Consider the following 17785-nt stretch of genomic DNA (forward strand, 5'->3'; position numbering starts at 1 on the left):
CTTCTGCAAAGAAAGAAATATACTAGCTCAAAAACAGATGTAGGCGATCTGGATTTCTTTGTTAAAGTAATAGTTTTAACATGAATGTCCCACTTCTATATTTAAAAAATCACGGGCTCCTTAGTAAGTTATGAAATTTACCAGGTCAGTTTTCTCTTTCATTTCTTTCAGAATGACTTATTTTGATTTTTGTTTTAAGGTTTTACGTTTTGAATGATGCTTACATTTTGATGTTCAATCTACAATTACATAGGGGAAAAAAGCAAGGCAAGTGGCTCTGAATCAAACATGGCTTAAATCAGGTTATAAGAAATTATTAAGCACAAGGGCATGGATCTTACGGTTGGTTTTGGTTTGCATTAGTGAAAGACATGTAGCAGAAATCATCAAAAAGTCGTTTCTAATTTTAACTACAGCCTTGATACGGTAAACTCTTCGCTATGTAAAATATATAAAGTGATGGCTCCACGTGCCACACTATACACATGAGGATAGCAGAACCACACAAACTGCAAAAATTAAAGTTCTGTGAAAACTGGGATTGAAAACTCACACAACCATTCTGAGAGGGACAAGTCTTACTTTCTCCATCTCTGCCCAATACTCACCCCACCCCCAACTGTGATGCCATTCAATTCAATTTTTCTTTTTGAACAAAAGTTTCAGTTCTTCCTTAGATGGGAAAGACGTTGCAAGGTCTTATCTCAGACCAATGGGCACACCACTGCAAACATCATGGCACTCGGCTACCCCGCGGATTCTCTCTCTGTGGTCAGCCTTCCCAGCTGCCCTATCTGTTACTGTCTGATTAGTTCTGCTAAGGAGCCCCTCCCCGGCCAGCTTTCCGTGCCATCTGTTCTACACAAGATGGCTGCTGCCCAGCAACCTAACACTGCCCTCCTACCTGGCACCCGGCTACCATCCTTACCCCAAAGTGCTAACACAGGTTCTCACTGCTGGCAGAGTCAGGATTTCATTACTACTACTTTGACAAGTGCAGGGTTGTTTGTAATTTCTCTTTTATCCTGATTTTGATTGTACAACAACCTCCCACTGATTCAGTTTGCTTCAGTTTTGTTGCTCACAGATTTTACTCTCCACATTAATCTCCCTCTGGCATGTTACTGCATCTGTTCCCTTTTTTATTATTAATTTTCAAATTCCCACCATTTTTGACAAAAAGGAGGTAATCTACACTCTGTTTCTGCCCATTTCATTTTCTTTAATTTGGAAGATAAGTATGAAAGCATGCCAAAGAAGTTAATTCTCCGTTAACAGTTTATTTTCTGGCATCCCTAAGCCTTTGTATATGAAAAACAGATAGGAATAAATGTTGACTGAATCACAACAACATAGTCGCAACCATTCCTGAATTTAATGAAAAGCAAACATATGAAACAGCATTTAAAAAGTTTATTAGTTACATGAGTTGTCTCCTGCTGTCATTCTTTCTTCCACTTTTAACAGATAATTCTTCAGATAATTCTTTGTGCGAATTAGTCGGAGTGCAGGGTCTGAGTCTGGGTTCATCTACCATTCCACCATGAGCTCTATTTTCACTGTAGATGAATTTTATTATTCCTTAATATAATTATCATCTCTCCTCAACCCCAACATTGATGATTATGTCAATTGTGAATGACTGTGAATAAATGCCTTATTTCAGAAATAGGCTAAGAAGAGAGAACTGCCGTCAGTGCATAAAAGCAGGGCTTGAAGAGCCCCTAGGTTGAGGAACTGTTTCCATTAGATCTTGTTTAACAAACAGTTAATATCAGGAATGGCAAGATGGTTTTTCCTCTAAAGACAAGGAGGGCTACCTAAGATTCAGAAAATAGGTAGTCATATTATTTAACAATGTACTCTCTCTGTATCCCTAATTTGTCAACACCACCACCTTGCAACAAAGGACTTGGGTAATGAGATCATTGTCCTAACATTTTCTAGATTGAGCAACACACTGTGACTGATAATTCGTTTATTTTACATGCATTCATACTTACAGCATTGGAGTCCCTGAATAGATGAGCAACACCTCAGATTTACAGAAACCTGCATTAGTTTAGATGATTTTCATACTCATGTATATCCTCATAAAATCACAGTTAAGATCTGTAGGAAATAAAGTGTGGTAGGAGACTTCCCAGGGTGATGGAAGATAATCAGAAACAGAACTATGTCTAGGCAGGTGAACAACACTTCAGATCTGCTATTGAAAAACCAGAAAATCTTGAACTCCGCTAAAACCCACTTTTAAGGTCCTGTCTTGAACAGCCCTCTACCTCTGTCTCTTGCATATATTCCAAAAGTGAATTGTTACTTTATTTTATATAGTTCTTTTGTGGGTACAGTTATATTTATAACTACTCTCTCAACACAGAGTGCCTTGTTTTGTTAAGTCCCCTGGTCTACAATAGTAGTCACACGTTGGTTTCAAAGGACTGAGTTTAAAAGATACTGGTACCTTCCCCGTGCCCCACCTCTCACCTGGCCAGGGAGGGGCACGCTCAGCCCTCCCACCGGTGACCTGAGCTTGCTGGGCGGAGAGAGCTCACACAGAGCCAAGGTGAAGCAGTCTTCTTGCTCAGCTGGACATCTGCTCTACACGCTGCTTCTACACATTTTTTGACCTCTCTGGTTCCCATGCTGAGTTCCTGAGTTCAGGGCACTGTCTCCTTTGCTTGGCCTGTCTAATGGAGTGGTAGTTTAATAAAAGCTTGTTTACTGGAACTGGGCTTCCTGGTGGCTCAGATGGTAAAAAGTTTGCGTGCAGTGTGGGAGACCCAGGTTCAATTCCTGGGTCAGGAAGATCCCCTGGAGAAGGAAATGACAACCCACTCCAGTATTCTTGCCTGGAAAATCCTATGACTGGAGGAGCCTGACAGGCTACAGTCCATGGGGATGCAAAGAGTCAGACACAATGAACGACTTCACTTTCTTTCTTTTCTTACTTGAACTGGGCCTTCGTCCTCCATGAGACATGGCCCGAGACAGGCACTGAGGAGACTGGTTGTACTCCAAGCCTCTTCTTTCCTCAGGATCCTTAAAATGAGCTTTGATTCCAGGATTTACCAACCAATATTCACCCTTACCTTGGTTATAGTGGGTATATATTCACCCACTCTGTGGGTATCAGGGAGACACTAAATAACAAGTGGCTTATGCCTAATATTAAGTTGATGATTATTTAAATACTTCTTTTACCTTAAATTAATGTTAGCAGATCTTTCCTGCAGAAACATATTTAGACTGAGGGCTACTAGGATAACAATTCTGCTCTTGCTTTTTTCTCCTATTTTCACTGAGGTTGATGATCAGTGTTTTGAGTCAGGCGAGTGGTGTGGGTAATACTTTCTCGGTTTCCTCTGGGCTTCCTCAGAAAATGAATTGGCAGCCACCACCACCATGCTCCAGGCTGTGGGCCTGTGTGGCAGGGAGAACAGTACATCTCCAGTGTGGATGTTCATTGCACACACATTTGGGCTTCACAAACGTTAAGCAGAACCTGCAGAGACCATTCTCTGGTAGCCTCTGACTCTAACCTCTCTATTCCCCTGGGCCACACCTAGACAAGGGTTCTTAGCTGGTCAAACAGGTGGAGCAGAATGGACTCAGGCAACGTGGCATCCGTCAGAGCACAATGAAATGTCTTGTCTTTCCAGGCTCCCTGACAGCTTGTTCCCTCTGATACTGGGGAGGGGGGGTGGTGGGGGGCGGGGAGGAGGGAAGGAAAAGAGGACGCAATTTAAAACAGTACCAAGGCCGTCTATTTCAAGACTTAAAGATGTTGGTTGCACATATATCCATTTAAAATTATTTTTGACACGTTCTCTGCTTAATTTATTCATGAAAGGAGTATAAGAAAAAAAATGAGCTTAACTTTTAAATGGAAACTTTAGGCTAAAAATTCCTCAATAATTTGGAAAAAAAAAAGATACAGTTCACTATGGAATAGCAAGAATACATGTCAATGTTATACCATTCCCTTCAAAAGAAGAGATATTGAAAGACTGGTCTTTTGACCTAAATTAGCTGTCACCCGAAAAAGAGTGCTATTCCTTCCAAATTTTCACTAACAATAGAGAGGAAAGGAATGTTAATCCAGCATTTACAGAGATCTTGTCAAACAACCTACTGCCGAACTTGGTGCTAAAGACACAGAGAGGAAAAAGGCCTGTTTCTGGCCCGTGAACTGACACTTTACAATCCCAAAAGTATTCCTATTTAGCTCTTAAATATGTTTTTACACTTATTTGTGAATACCAATTCCAGATCACAGGTTCTAGAGTTTGATGGATCCAATGCAAACTCTGCCTCCTTTATTCTCACTCCCCCTTCCCGTTGTGTGACTTTTTTGGTTCCCTTATCCAAGACTCAGCTTCTTCAGGCTTGTTGTTCTCACTGAGAAAGCAGGGTGTTTCAAACTTCTTATGTAAAAATATCATTTTTATAAGCAATAGCTAATCTTTTGCAAAGCATTAACTTTGTAAAATGAAAAAAAAAGAAATACTAGAAAAAAAATAAAGATACAGAAAAAAAAAGAGAGAGCATACTGATCTTACACGTGGATGTTGTGGCAATTTAAAATTATAAAAACATTTCCAAACACTCTCATCATGGATTTATCTTGCCACAGAGTAGTAACACACAGCCCACCATGGACCACATTTACTAAACCACTGTTATCTGAAGCCAGGCACAGTGCTTGGCATGTGCTAGACATTCATCTATGCATCCTTTACATCTCTCTTTTTATATTCTAAGAGTTCTCTAAATAGAACCATAGATTATCCCTGTGGAGAACTGATCATGCCTCCTTGGACTTATGTTGAAAGTGGAGAATATCATTCTCAAGCCAACATGACAGAGATGTACTCTTCTTTCTCTTCTTTCCACTCCCAATCATCCCTTAGCCAAAGGAAAAAGCCGAGATTGCTAAAAAGACAATAGAGGACACAGAAGGGACCTCTGTTTTTATATTTAGTCAAGGTCTCTGACAACCTCCCCTTTGCTTAGTGCAACTCTCTTCCCTTACTCTTGGGGTTTTGCTGAGGCTGCCGGCCCCAGGACCCAAAAAGGTGTGTGTGAACATGACTCAGTTTTGAAATTTGAACTGAAGGTTTCAAATTAGAAGTGGAGGAGCCAAGAAATCACATTCTTATAGTTTGAAAACAAGGCATATCCTTTATCTTTAGTTCAGATTGAAGGATGTGGCTCTATGGTATGGAAGAACCTGAAAGAATGAGCCAACATTCAGACAGAAGTCGAGCCCTGCGATTGACAGAAAATGACTGCACTCGGGAGCTGCCTTGAGTCCCTGGTCCAAGAAACTCCGCGGCCCCAGCCACACCTGGGTTTTACATGGTCTGGTCATCAAACTAATCAATTCCCCCTTTTGGGGTTTCTGTTTACCTCAACCAAAGAGTCCTCACTCATATTGGCAATCTGAGAAGTCAAACCACTAAATTCAGGAACGTACTTGCGCTCAGTTGAGTCCAACTCTTTGAGACCCTATGGACTGTAGCCCACCAGGCTCCTGTGTCCATGGAATTTTCTAGGCAAGAATATTGGAGTGAGTTGCTATGCCCTCCTCCAGAGGAATCTTCTCGACTCAAGGATCGAATTCAGATCTCCTGTGTCGCTTGGATTGCACGCGGATTCCTTACCACTGTGCCACTGGGGAAGCCCAACCAATGGTTACTACCTGGAAGCTAAAGGCTCTGGAACAGAAGACTTAATCATCCTGCCAAAGTTAAAGCACCCATCACAATTGGATAACTCCTCTCTTACACTCTTTTTCACTCCCAAAAAGACACAAATACTAAAGTTCAAGTTTCTACATCTCACGGTCATAACGTTAAATCTTCCCATCTAGATCACAAAAGTATGTCATAGCATAATTACCCATTTCATGAACTGCCTTAGATTCCTGCTCTGAGAAGTTCTTCGATATATATATCATTGAAAACATTATTTATGTAAAAGTGGAAATATACATTTTAAAGGAAACTCTGCTGATATAAGCTGGAGCCTGCAGGATTACTGGCAGGTTGGCCCCCCTTTTGCATTTTGTGCAATCCAACTTCTAAATTCTCTGGAAAATAAACAGGGAAGACTTCCTGTAGTAATTTCCCTCCAGATTAGATCTGAGAAAAAGATACAGGATTCCAAAGAATGTGTTTCAATATACGCATGATAGTTATGGAGAAGAGTGATTGCCTCAATCAGTATTTAATAACAATTACACAAGCATTCAGAAATGGTTGTTTTAATATGTAATATCACTTTATATAATCTGTCCACTATGTATGTAAGTAGAAGTCTTGTGAGAAGGACTAAAATTCTATAGCTTTTTAAAGATGTTTGGATATGTCAAAAACAAATATGTGAAGGAAATTCCACTTTTTAATAAAAGCCTCTCTTTTCTCTTGGGTACAAAAGAAATGAAGAAGTAGAGTGATCGCTTTATTATAATACATTAAATGACTAAGGTGAATGATGCACCAAAGGACACTGTTTCTTAGGAAAATCACAAGCTAAGACGACAATTCATTGACTGGTATTTATATCAGTGTATAAGGGAGCATATGAAAAAGCAGAGACATTACTTTGCCAACAAAGGTCCATCTAGTCAAAGCTATAGTTTTTCCAGTAGTCATGTATGGATGTGAGAGTTGGACTATAAAGAAAGCTGAGTGCCAAAGAATTGATGCTTTTGAACTGTGGTGTTGGAGAAGACTCTGAGAGTCTCTTGGACTGCAAGGAGATCCAACCAGTCAATTGTAAATGAAATCAGCCCGGAATATTCATTGGAAGGACTGATGCTGAAGCTGAAACTCCAATACTTTGGCCACCTGATGTGAAGAACTGACTCATCTGAAAAGACCCTGATGCTGGGAAAGACTGAAGGCGGCAGAAGGGGATGACAGAGGATGAGATGGTTAGATGGCATCACTGACTCAATGGACATGAGTTTGAGTAAGCTCTGGGAGTTGGTGATGGACAGGGAAGCGTGTTGCAGTCCATAGGGTCACAAAGAGTCGGACATGACTGAGCAACTGAACTGAACTGAACTGGTAAGGGAGCAGCTAACACTTATCTCTATTATAAATTTATGTTATTAGTTTTCTTGGTTGTCTTTTGGAAATGATTGCATTAATCCATTTCCCTACTAACTCACATAGAAAACCAACTCACATAGAACTACAGCCTGATGGATAACTATATAGGCTTTGCAGGCAAATTTCTGGGTTTCAAAGACATACCAGTTGTGTGACCTTAGATGAATCATTTTACTTCTTTGTGCCTTAGTTGTGTCCACTGTAAAACAAGGAAATAATGGTCTTCACCTTACAGGGTTATTGTGAGAGCTCGATGAAAAGCACTCAGCTCAGTTCCCAGAACACAGTAGAGGTTCAGTAAGTGATGGCCACTTGCCTTTAGCCTCTGTTATTACTTTTTTAAAAGCCACTACATGTGGCATGGTACAAGGCAGACCCAAAATGAACTTATTCTTAACCTCAGAGACTGATGAAAATGAAAGTGAAAGTGAAGTGAAAGTCACTCAGTCGTGTCCAACTCTTTGCGACCCCATGGACTATACAATCCATAGAATTCTCTAGGCCAGAATACTGGAGTGGGTAGCCCTTCCCTTCTCCAGGGGATCTTCCCAACCCAGGGATTGAACCCAGGTCTCCCACATTGCAGGTGGATTCTTTACCAGCTGAGCCACAAGGGAAGCTGATTTATACTTGTATGTATTTAACTTTCTCATGTATACATGTGTACCTCCCAAACGCTAGTTTGGCCCCTGGAATTTCCCATGAAATGTCCTTCATTTCCATTTTCCTATATCCAAATGCTACCCAGGATAATAAGAAATTATCTGTCCCTCTGTTTGCATAATATTTTATCTGAAAAGTCCCTTCTGGATCTTATCATTTATCTTACCAACTCTTTGTGTATTTTCTTTTTGCCCCCACTAGCCTATAAGCTTCTGAAGGGCAGCATCTGAAGCTATTTTGTATTTATGTCTCCCACCATCCCTAGGATAGTGTCTTGTAACAGGAAATGTTCCATGTAGAGTGAGTAAATACATGAACATATATTTTTAAACATAGCTGGACGTTTGTTATGGAAAAGAAAGAAGCTATTTGATTACTATTAGCAAAGACATAAGTGGGAAGGGAGTAGCCTTGCTTTTGTTTTCATGTATAAAATAGCAACCTACTCCAGTATTCTTGCCTGGGGAATCCCATGAACGGAGGAGCCTGGTAGGCTACAGTCCACAGGGTTGCAAAGAGTCAGACACGACAGAGCGACTCCACTTCACTCACTCACATACTAGGCTATGTATGTTTAATGATCATGTTTATCAGGCACTGGTTTCAAACACTCTCAGAGGGACCATCTTTTAATTATAGAGACCTCTAGTTTAAAATTCTGTGTGTGTGTGAGGTTTTCAAGTAAGGTGAGAGGCACTTTACCAAACCTACTGAGTTGTTATCATCATTTGATTTGACTATACTTAAACTTATGTGCATAATAAGCTAAAAATTTTAAAAAGTTATAAAATCATAACATAGTATAATATGTACAAGAAAAATTCCCAACAAAATTTTTCATCTTTGTTCCATCTCATATTTTTTACCTGATGTATCTGAGAATACATATATATATATATATATATATATACACACACACACACACACATCAATACTGAGCTTGAATAAACAGTCATAAACTTGTATTAACCATTCTTATAATAATGACTTATTGAACTCCAACTCTTTGCAAAGTGCTAAGCTAGGTGCTCTGAGAACTATAATATTAATAAGATCTCTCCTCCCATTTGAAGAACAATACATCACAGAAGAGAAGACAAGCAGGTACATAAAAATCTTCAGAGTATGAATTTATTTTTTCAGATGTTCATTTTCCCTGTTTTGAGGAATTTGTTTAGTAGTAGCAAGTGCCTTCAGCTCTAAATGGGAAGGAGGATTCAGAGGGAGATGTGCTCCCTCTAGCATGGGTCCTCAGGGAGGACTACAGTGGAAAAATTAGGATTTCAGGGAAACCTGGAAAATAAGATTATAATAGAGCTAAAGAAGCTCAAAGGGGTATTCAGGGTTTACAGAACAGTGAAAGGAGAGGAGAGACCAAAAGTCAAAGGAGGTCTGCATCTGCTTAAATCACATGCTGGAAATCAGTATGTGAGAGGGTGGAACTGGTAGCAGTGAAATCAAGTTAGAAGGCTGGGAGCCTGTCATGTGTGCATGCATGCTCAGTCGCTCAGACATGCCTGACTTTGCGACCCCGTGGACTGTAGCCCTCCAGGCTCCTCTGTTCACGGGATTCCGTGACCGAGTCAAGACAGTGTTTATGAATATACACAGCAGTGGCTGGCAAAAGAGATTGGAAGGATGTTAGAAGAGTATTTTCATAACCCTTAAGAGAAGTCACCAGAGCCTAAATTATGATGAATGTAAATGGTGGTATGAAGGACATTTCCATGAAATCTCTCTGAACTTCACAAACTAAGGAAACATCTTGAGCAAAGGATATTTCAAGCAATTTAAGTACCTAATGCCCAGAAACAGGAATTTAATAATGCATTGTTTTAACTCATGCTGTTTGACTATCAGAGTTGGAAGAAAACTTAGAAATCATCTTGTCTAACCTAACTTTACAGGTGAGTATGCAGGTTCAAAGAATTAAGTAATTTGTCAAAAATTACAAAGACAGTGAATGCCTGGGTGAAGATACCAAAACTCAATTTCCTCAATCCTAGGATACCAGCTCCCCCCACCCTAGTTAACATGTGTATGGTTTTAATTGTTACTTCACCAAAAGTATACCTGAACCACACTTTATTCTTTTCTTATACACTGAAGGCCCCATTTCATTTCCTTGGCTATTCTTCCAAGTTCTTGAAAACATGGTCCTCTCTATGTGCTTCTACCCACTCCTTTGGCTACAATATCTTTATGTAAAAGCATCCAGATCTAAACCTCTGTCATGATCTTTCTCCTCACATTGGATCTACACTGGACATCTTCATCAGAGTTCCAAAATAAAGCATATTCTTTCCTCTGCTACTCCTTTAACATTCACTAGTTGAATTAATGGATCATCTACTTAAGACAGGCTAGAAGCTTTGGAATCACCTTTTTAAACTTTAAAAAAAATTTTAATTGGAAAATTGCTTTGTAATTTTATGTTGGTTTCTGCAGTACAACACCACAAATCAGTCATAATTATACACATATCCCTTCCCTCCCTTCCCTCCCCTCATCCCAGTATTCTAGATCAGGAATCATCTTTAATTCCAGTCTCCCTTATCATCACCCTAAATGCCTCCTGAAGATACTATATCCTTTCCATTTTCCTGGCGCATACACAGCTGAGGACTACTACTGTACTTATATTCTAATTGGAGTCCCTGCCAATCATCTCTTCCACAACCAATCTGTTTTCACAGTGCCTTTCAATTACCTTCCTTAAATATACATTTGATCCTAGCATAGTTCAAGCTCTCTTGACTTCTTGAGTTAAAGAGGACTCCCAACTGAGGGGCTATAAACTTTTTCTATGAAGGGCCAGATAATAAATATTTTAGGCTTTGAGGATCATACTCAATTCTGCCATGGAAATACTACACATAATACACAAAGGATAATCATGGCTGTGTCCAATAAAATTTTATTTATGATTTTTGTGTGTCATAAAATATTATTTTTCTTTTTTCCTCCCAGTCTAAAAATATATATAAAAAAAAAAACATTCTTAGTTCATGGATCACTTTAGAAACAGATGGTGCACCAGATTTGGCCTATGGGCTGTAGTTACCAACTCTGTCCTAACTGGTTTTCTTATCTCCTACATCAACTCTCCAAGTTCACTCTACACAGCTGTCTGAGTCGGGATCCTAACCCCAAAAGTTGATCATGTTAGAAGCCCTGATTAAAATATTACATTAAGAGTAATCCCTTATTCTTGGAATGGCCAAAATTCCAGAATATGGCCCACAAGACCCTTCCTCTGGTCCCTCTCCCTCTCTTGCCAAACACCTAAAGTGACTGTAGAGTCTACATTCTCTCCCAACTTAACATCTTTGCATATATTGTTCCCTCTACTTGGGGTGTTTGTCCCACCTTTCTCTACTTTGAGGACTCTTATTCCTGAACTCAGAAAGCTTTCCCTATCTCCTTCACCTCCACTTAATAGAATGAGACAGTTCTCTTTCCTATGTGCTTCGTGGCAATCTTAATTTCTCTCATTACACTGTCATCACACTCTACTGTAACTGCATATATGGATCTGGCTCCTTTGTAGAATGTGAACAACCTAAGGATAGGAACTGAGTTTTTTTTTTCTCTCTATGTCCAGGGCCAACCAATGTATGTAAAAGATAGTAGGTGCTCAATAAATACTCATTAAATAAGTGAATGATATATTTACTAATTGAGTCCTTCAAAAAATGTTGAATTTCTATTTTCCATATTTAAGTCCAATTAGATAATAAAGGGAAATTTCAAAAGAAGTGACAGGTTGACCTATAAATTTCTATTCATTTTAAAATTTTATTTGCCCTAGAAGATTTGAAATCCTTATTTTAATCACTGTTTTAAAGCATCTTTTTCATATTTAATTTTAAACTTTGTTTAGAATATGACACTGAAAATATTTAAATTAAGGCTAAATGAAGTGTTACCTGTGTGAGATTTATTTATTTCAGCTAAAAACAAGATATATGAAATTTCTCATCACACACTTGAGTATATAAATCAATAAAGAATGGTGAAGGGAAGGAAATGCTAAAAAAAACCCAAATAGTGTGTCAGAAATATTTAGTCCAACAAGCAAGTAATTTTCTGTGCAAAACAGAGATATATACAGTTCCTTTCATTTTTATTGTCATCTTTAAATTTATGAATGTGGATTTTATAAAACATGAACATAGACTAAGTGTAAAATGCTTACAAAAGAGTACTGCATTTAGAAAATAGATAATTAAGCTTTATTTTCTATAAAACTAAGTTAAATTTCTGTAGACTTGGAGTAAATAAAGCTCAATAGAAAAAGCTTTCTATGGAACCAAGCAAAACCGTTTTTCTTAAGAACAAAGGAATTAGTTACCACCAGTCCATTTTCAGCAGTTGCTGCATCTTAATATGCTCTACTTGCAAGAAATGGATCTCGTCAGACAGTACAAATTGATATAGCACAGGAAAACTCTCTATGGACTTTGACTTCAGAAATTAACTCTCTGAATAAGACAGAATGGCAAAGTGGGCAAAAGCAGCATTAATATTTATTTATTGAAGCTCAGCCACACTGAGACATTAAAAGCTGTCCTATTTCTGTGGGTTAGTAGTACTTAGCACACAAATGGTTGGTTCTCAATAGAAGTCTGACAGAGAAGAAAAACTATTAAATATCATGATCAAGCTAAATTCTGAAACTTCTAAGATTAAATAACCATAGGAACTTTGTTAACATTATGTTCTCACTTCTATAGTGAAATACTTTAAATGGGCATTAAAAGAATGGCTATTATTCTGCAGTATTAAGCAATTTTTTTCTCAATAAAGTGTTTCAACTATTGGGATTTTTCCAGATATCACATGTGTATAAATAATTTTTTTTCTTTCTTTCATTTTTTTCCTTTCTCTCTTTCTCCTCCTTTCTTCTCTTTTCTTTCACTGTTTAAAAGGGAAGTTGGCAAACCATTTGGAATATTATCATAACAAAATGTTTTTAACAAAGTTTGATTTTAACAGAACTAGAGGCATCTTAACACTAACCGAAAACTTTGGGAGGTTCAACAACCTCTAGAATATTTTTTTCTCCAAATGCAGGCTGTTCAAGTGGTGCTTTTCTCCATCTGTTATCATACCGTGCTCAGAATTACATTGTCATATTTAATGTAAAAGGGATCAGTCCCCTTTCATAGTTTAAATTCAACATTTTACTATGATTAGAAGACCAGTGTTTTTCTAATTTATGAATAAACCAGATTTTATAAACTTATGTAGGTATTTAGACAAAGTTCTCTCTAAAAACTGAAAAACTCTAAGAATTGAACAAACCCAAAGGCTTGATCTGAAAACTGAAAAATTGTACTAAAACTTGAAAGGAAAAGAAACCATTTATATGGTACTGTGAAACACCTACAACCTCAGTTTGAATTTTTCTCTGTGTCTGTATATTTATGCATATTGTGTATGTTTTCAATATAACTAATTTCCCAATGTTTACTACCTAAAATGTATTATCGTAATTTAGGGCTGGGCTATGTGTTCACTAAAGTTTTATGACAATGATGCTCTCACATCACAATATCTCATGATGGAAGTGATGTAGTTTGAAAGCGCGATGGTATAAGCACGGTTATAGTAATGGTTTAAACATGAACAGCGTCAGTCAGTCCCATGTCTAACTCTTACACCTCCTTAGGACTCAGGTTGCTTATTTTGTAGCTCTGCCACCTCAGTTTGCATCTTAGGATGTCTTTTGTTTTGTCTCTTTCACCACTGACAGTATCTCACTCTTTTCCTAAATATATTCCTCAGATACTTCAGTTCAACATTTTTATTAGACATAAAATTAACAGGAGAGGTAGTGGCTGTGGTAGAAGAAATATGTCATTTTGCTTATATTGATAGAGAATCACCTAAATATTTGAGCATTGTAGATGAAAGGTTTTGTAATCTATCAGTAATTCCCTGCCACACTTATCATTCACATGTCTGGGTGTTTTGCTTACCACATCTCCACTTTTCTTAATATGCCTAAAACTGTGTGTGAATTGAATGACTAAGACTTAACTCTAACAACTGTTTGGAAGCCTGTGGCAAAAATCCGAGGGATGAAATGGGTGCTGCGGTGCATAATGGGATTAGGCAGTACCTGGTGAGGTGCAGTTGGTGCTCGGAGTCGCCTAGCAGTTCTGTCAGTTTCAGGCACTCCTCTCTGGCCCGGGCTGCCTTCTCCTGCTGCTGTTCCAAGCGCTGCTTGCTTTCACTCAGCTCTAAACTCAATTTCTCTATTTCCTTAGGCAGAGAGAAGAGGGTGAAGAGTATCACTATAAAATATATGCACTTTAAATCAAAATTATCTCATTTTTATTTTTGCCATGAATTTCAATATGATGAAAAATTATTAGAAAATTTAGGCTAGCTTCCACTTTATGACAAAGGGAATTAACCCAGCCAGAAATGCACATTAGTGAGGATTTTTTGGATCGTAAGATGCAGTCTAATTTTAAAAATGAAATGATTAAATGAGCATAGTCAAAATGGATAATCTGTGCTTTGAATCTAAGGCTCAGTCTCTTTAAAAAATAATACGAACTTAAAAAGTCACTACTTTTTAAATATAACAGTTTTGTTTGTGAGATAAGATCAGACATGTGCAGTGATTTACATCAAATGTGAGACTTGATTTTAAAAGACACATTTATGGTTACATTTGGATGTTTTGAAAATCAAATTAAATGGTAAAATAATTTAAGATATCTTTTAGAAAAATATGAGGTGTAAAAGAAGACATCAATACGATGCACAGTATTATTTGGAAAAAAATACTTTAGGGAAAAATAAAACATGAGAAATTTCAAGCATTTGAATGTATGACATTGCCAAGCTAAAATAATATTGCATTAAAATTGCATTTAAAAGGCAATAAAACCACTCTGAGATTAACAAATATAAACATCAAAATATATAAAAATCTATAATAGCTTATTCTTTGGTTTCAGTATGAAATTATACTTTCTTACTGTAACTCCAATATTTCAAAGCAAAAGTACTTTACATAGAACACGGTTTAAATAATTTACACATTAAAGTACAAATATTTATTTATTATAGAACATCCATAATTTTTTAAAAAAAGAAAATAGAAGAGATAAATATTCAGACCACTAAAACAAGAAAAACAAAATAGGGGAAAGTAAAGACTGAAATATTTTCAATTCAGTAGAAAGCAAGAAGCAATTTTTATAACAAAAATGCAGTCCACTCTTGGAAAAAAAAACATGTCTAAGTAGAGTTTTAAACTTAGTATTTAAGTACATTTCAAATTTCTTCATGTTATGACTCAGTATTCTGAACAATCTACAACTACACTGAATATATCAGGCAGGATAAATTGTTTATTTTTCAACATTTATTGCACTACAAATGTTCAGTTTATCTCCATCAAAACTGTACATTACCATATAATAAAACAACATATAAGCTATTTTTTAAAAATTATGTAATAACGAGCATATTGCTTTCATTCATAATAGATTTTCTATATCTTTCAGATTAGATTACTAAGTGAAACTGATTTGTTTAAAATATTTTAAATTGTTAAAGTTCTATCAGTACATTTCTATCTCATTATGCAATATAATTAAAAAGATAGAAAAACATAAGAGAAAAGCCTAGCCTACTAAGTTTGATCTAACATTTATGAAATTAACAAAAAAGCAAAGTAGAACCAGAATTATATGTTAATTTTAAAATTACAAAAATGTATCCATTAATTTTTTTTTGCTCCTGCTCATGCTCAGTCACTTCAGTTGAGTCTGACTCTTTGCGACCCCATGGACTATAGCCCGCCAGGCTCCTCCGTCCATGGAATTCTCCAGGCAAGAACACTGGAATGAATTGCCATGCCCTCCTCCAGGGGATCTTCTTGAGCCAAGGATCAAACCTATGTCTCCTACATCCCCTGTGTTGCAGGAGAATTCTTTACCACTGAACCACCAGGAAATCACAAAAATTTATCCATTAATATTTTTACACAGTGCTATATGCAAGAAACTATGCTAAATATTATGATGGACTCAGTTTTCACCTTCACACTCAGGACTTAGCAATTCAGTTGAGTAAATGAGACAAACACACACAAAAAGACAATCAAAATACCAAGCGTGTAAAAAACAACAAATGGGTCTTAGAGAAAATCTGTGCTTCAGTAGGCCAGATTAAGGATATACCAGCATGGGCAAGAAAAGTGGGAAAGAAGGAAAGGCCACATAAACTCATGGAATGATAGATTAGACCAATTACCAAACATTTTAAATTCTAGATTTATAAAGCTGTATTTTTCCTTACAGATAATGAGGAAATAATGATTTAAACAGGTATGCAACATGAGAGAAGCTGAGCTTCAAAATACTGGATTAATGTGTATGATCATTAAGACAGTAGAGACTGGCAGTAGTAGTAGACCACAAAAAGATGGTTGCAATACTCCAAATATAAGACGTAGTGACAGTTAAGACAGAAATATAAAGAGAACATGATGAGTATATGTAAATAAAAGGATAGATATCAGAAGATAACAAAGATGACTCCAGAATTTTGAGAGGACACTACACAGTGACAGAAATAGAAGATGTATAAAATTCTAAACTTCCTTCAAAAGAAAAGGTGTAACAATTTTATCAGTACAGTCCAACAACAATAACATATGTAACCTTATATTGATAATCGGGTTTTATGTATAAAGTAGCTGCTTTCTTAGTCTCATGTAATAAAAAGTCAGATGCTGCACTGAAATCCAGTCAAACCTAGACATAAAGAACATGGGCTCAAGGATCAACACAAATCAGGGCTCAGACACAGCGCTGGCACTCTCCAGCTCTGTGACCTTGGACAAGTCACTCAACTCTTACCAGTTTCTTCAGTCTAAAACGGGAGTGACAACTCTAGAAAGCTCCTAAAACTACTGGGAAGACAAAAGGAAATGGTGAATACTTACCAGAGTGCCTAGGATATAGCAAGAGCTGAATAAAAAACAGCTGATATCATTACTGCTGATTTTTCTCTACCTTTCAAGAAGAGCAAAAATACAAGTAAAGGAAAAAGACCTGCCTAAGGATTTATGGGTATCCCTGAGCACTAAAGAGTTCCTAATTTAATTCAATAAAATTTCTGGATAAGCACTCTTTTGGAGGACACTGAATAAAACTTTATTATAATTTCAAAATGCAAAAAGCATTTTTGTTAGGAAGATGGAAAGTTACTGCCTGATTCAGATTATCTGTGCCAGAGAAACAGCTTATTGGTGCAGATAATCAAAATCAACAAATAATCGAACCAGCTGGACCAGGGCTCAACACTTACTCCCCGAGTCAGGAAAATCTGCCATGGCACCAACTCCAACAGTTAGAAGGGGAATCTCTTGCCAGAAATGCCATACTCCCACTGGCAGGACAACCCTTTGCTTTGCCCAACTAGGTCAGGGCTGCTTCCTTGGCTGTACACAGTGGCTCAGGGATGAAACACCACAACAGTCATAGGCCAATTGTACTCTACTCTCAAAGTACTCTATTAACCTGCAATGTACAGTGCAGTTTGACATGGCCATCTTCTGGCTAACTGGGTAAAGATGAGTCCGGGTAGCTTTACACTTTATCAAAAGATATACTTCAAGCCATGAATGTAACCACCAGAATAACTAAAAGTTGTTCAATTGTCAAGTCATGTCTGACTCTTTGTGACCCCCATGGACTGCAGTACACCAGCCCTCCCTGTCCCTCACCATCTCCAGGAGTTTGACGAAGTTCATGTTCATTGAATCAGTGATATCATCCAAAAATCTCAATAACTAAAAGTAGAAATGATTAAAGGTGGCTACCTCAGGAGAACACTACCAAGGAGGGGATATGGAGAAACAAGAGACTACTGTTCATTTACAATCTATAATGCACACAATTTTCTTATTAGTCATTTCTTTTCATCATTTATTAGATTTTCTTATCAAAGTAATGTGCCTAATTTAAGTC

General features: G+C 37.4%; 1 protein-coding gene across 11 annotated transcripts in view; it reads right to left on the reverse strand.

Moving 5' to 3' along the window:
* The window catches only part of SDCCAG8 (SHH signaling and ciliogenesis regulator SDCCAG8), a 247055-nt gene that overhangs the window by 98004 nt on the left and 131266 nt on the right, over positions 1-17785 (reverse strand). For all 11 annotated transcript variants that reach the window (XR_006344971.1, XM_043924028.1, XM_043924026.1 and 8 more), the window contains one exon: positions 13912-14054. Coding sequence is in view for 10 of the 11 variants with exons in the window: in XM_043924028.1 (XP_043779963.1) it covers positions 13912-14054 (143 nt within the window). In the remaining variant the exon portion in view is untranslated. The remainder of the gene's footprint in view (positions 1-13911; positions 14055-17785) is intronic.

The sequence above is a fragment of the Cervus elaphus genome, chromosome 14 (assembly GCF_910594005.1).
Source record: "Cervus elaphus chromosome 14, mCerEla1.1, whole genome shotgun sequence".
NCBI lineage: Eukaryota > Metazoa > Chordata > Mammalia > Artiodactyla > Cervidae > Cervus > Cervus elaphus.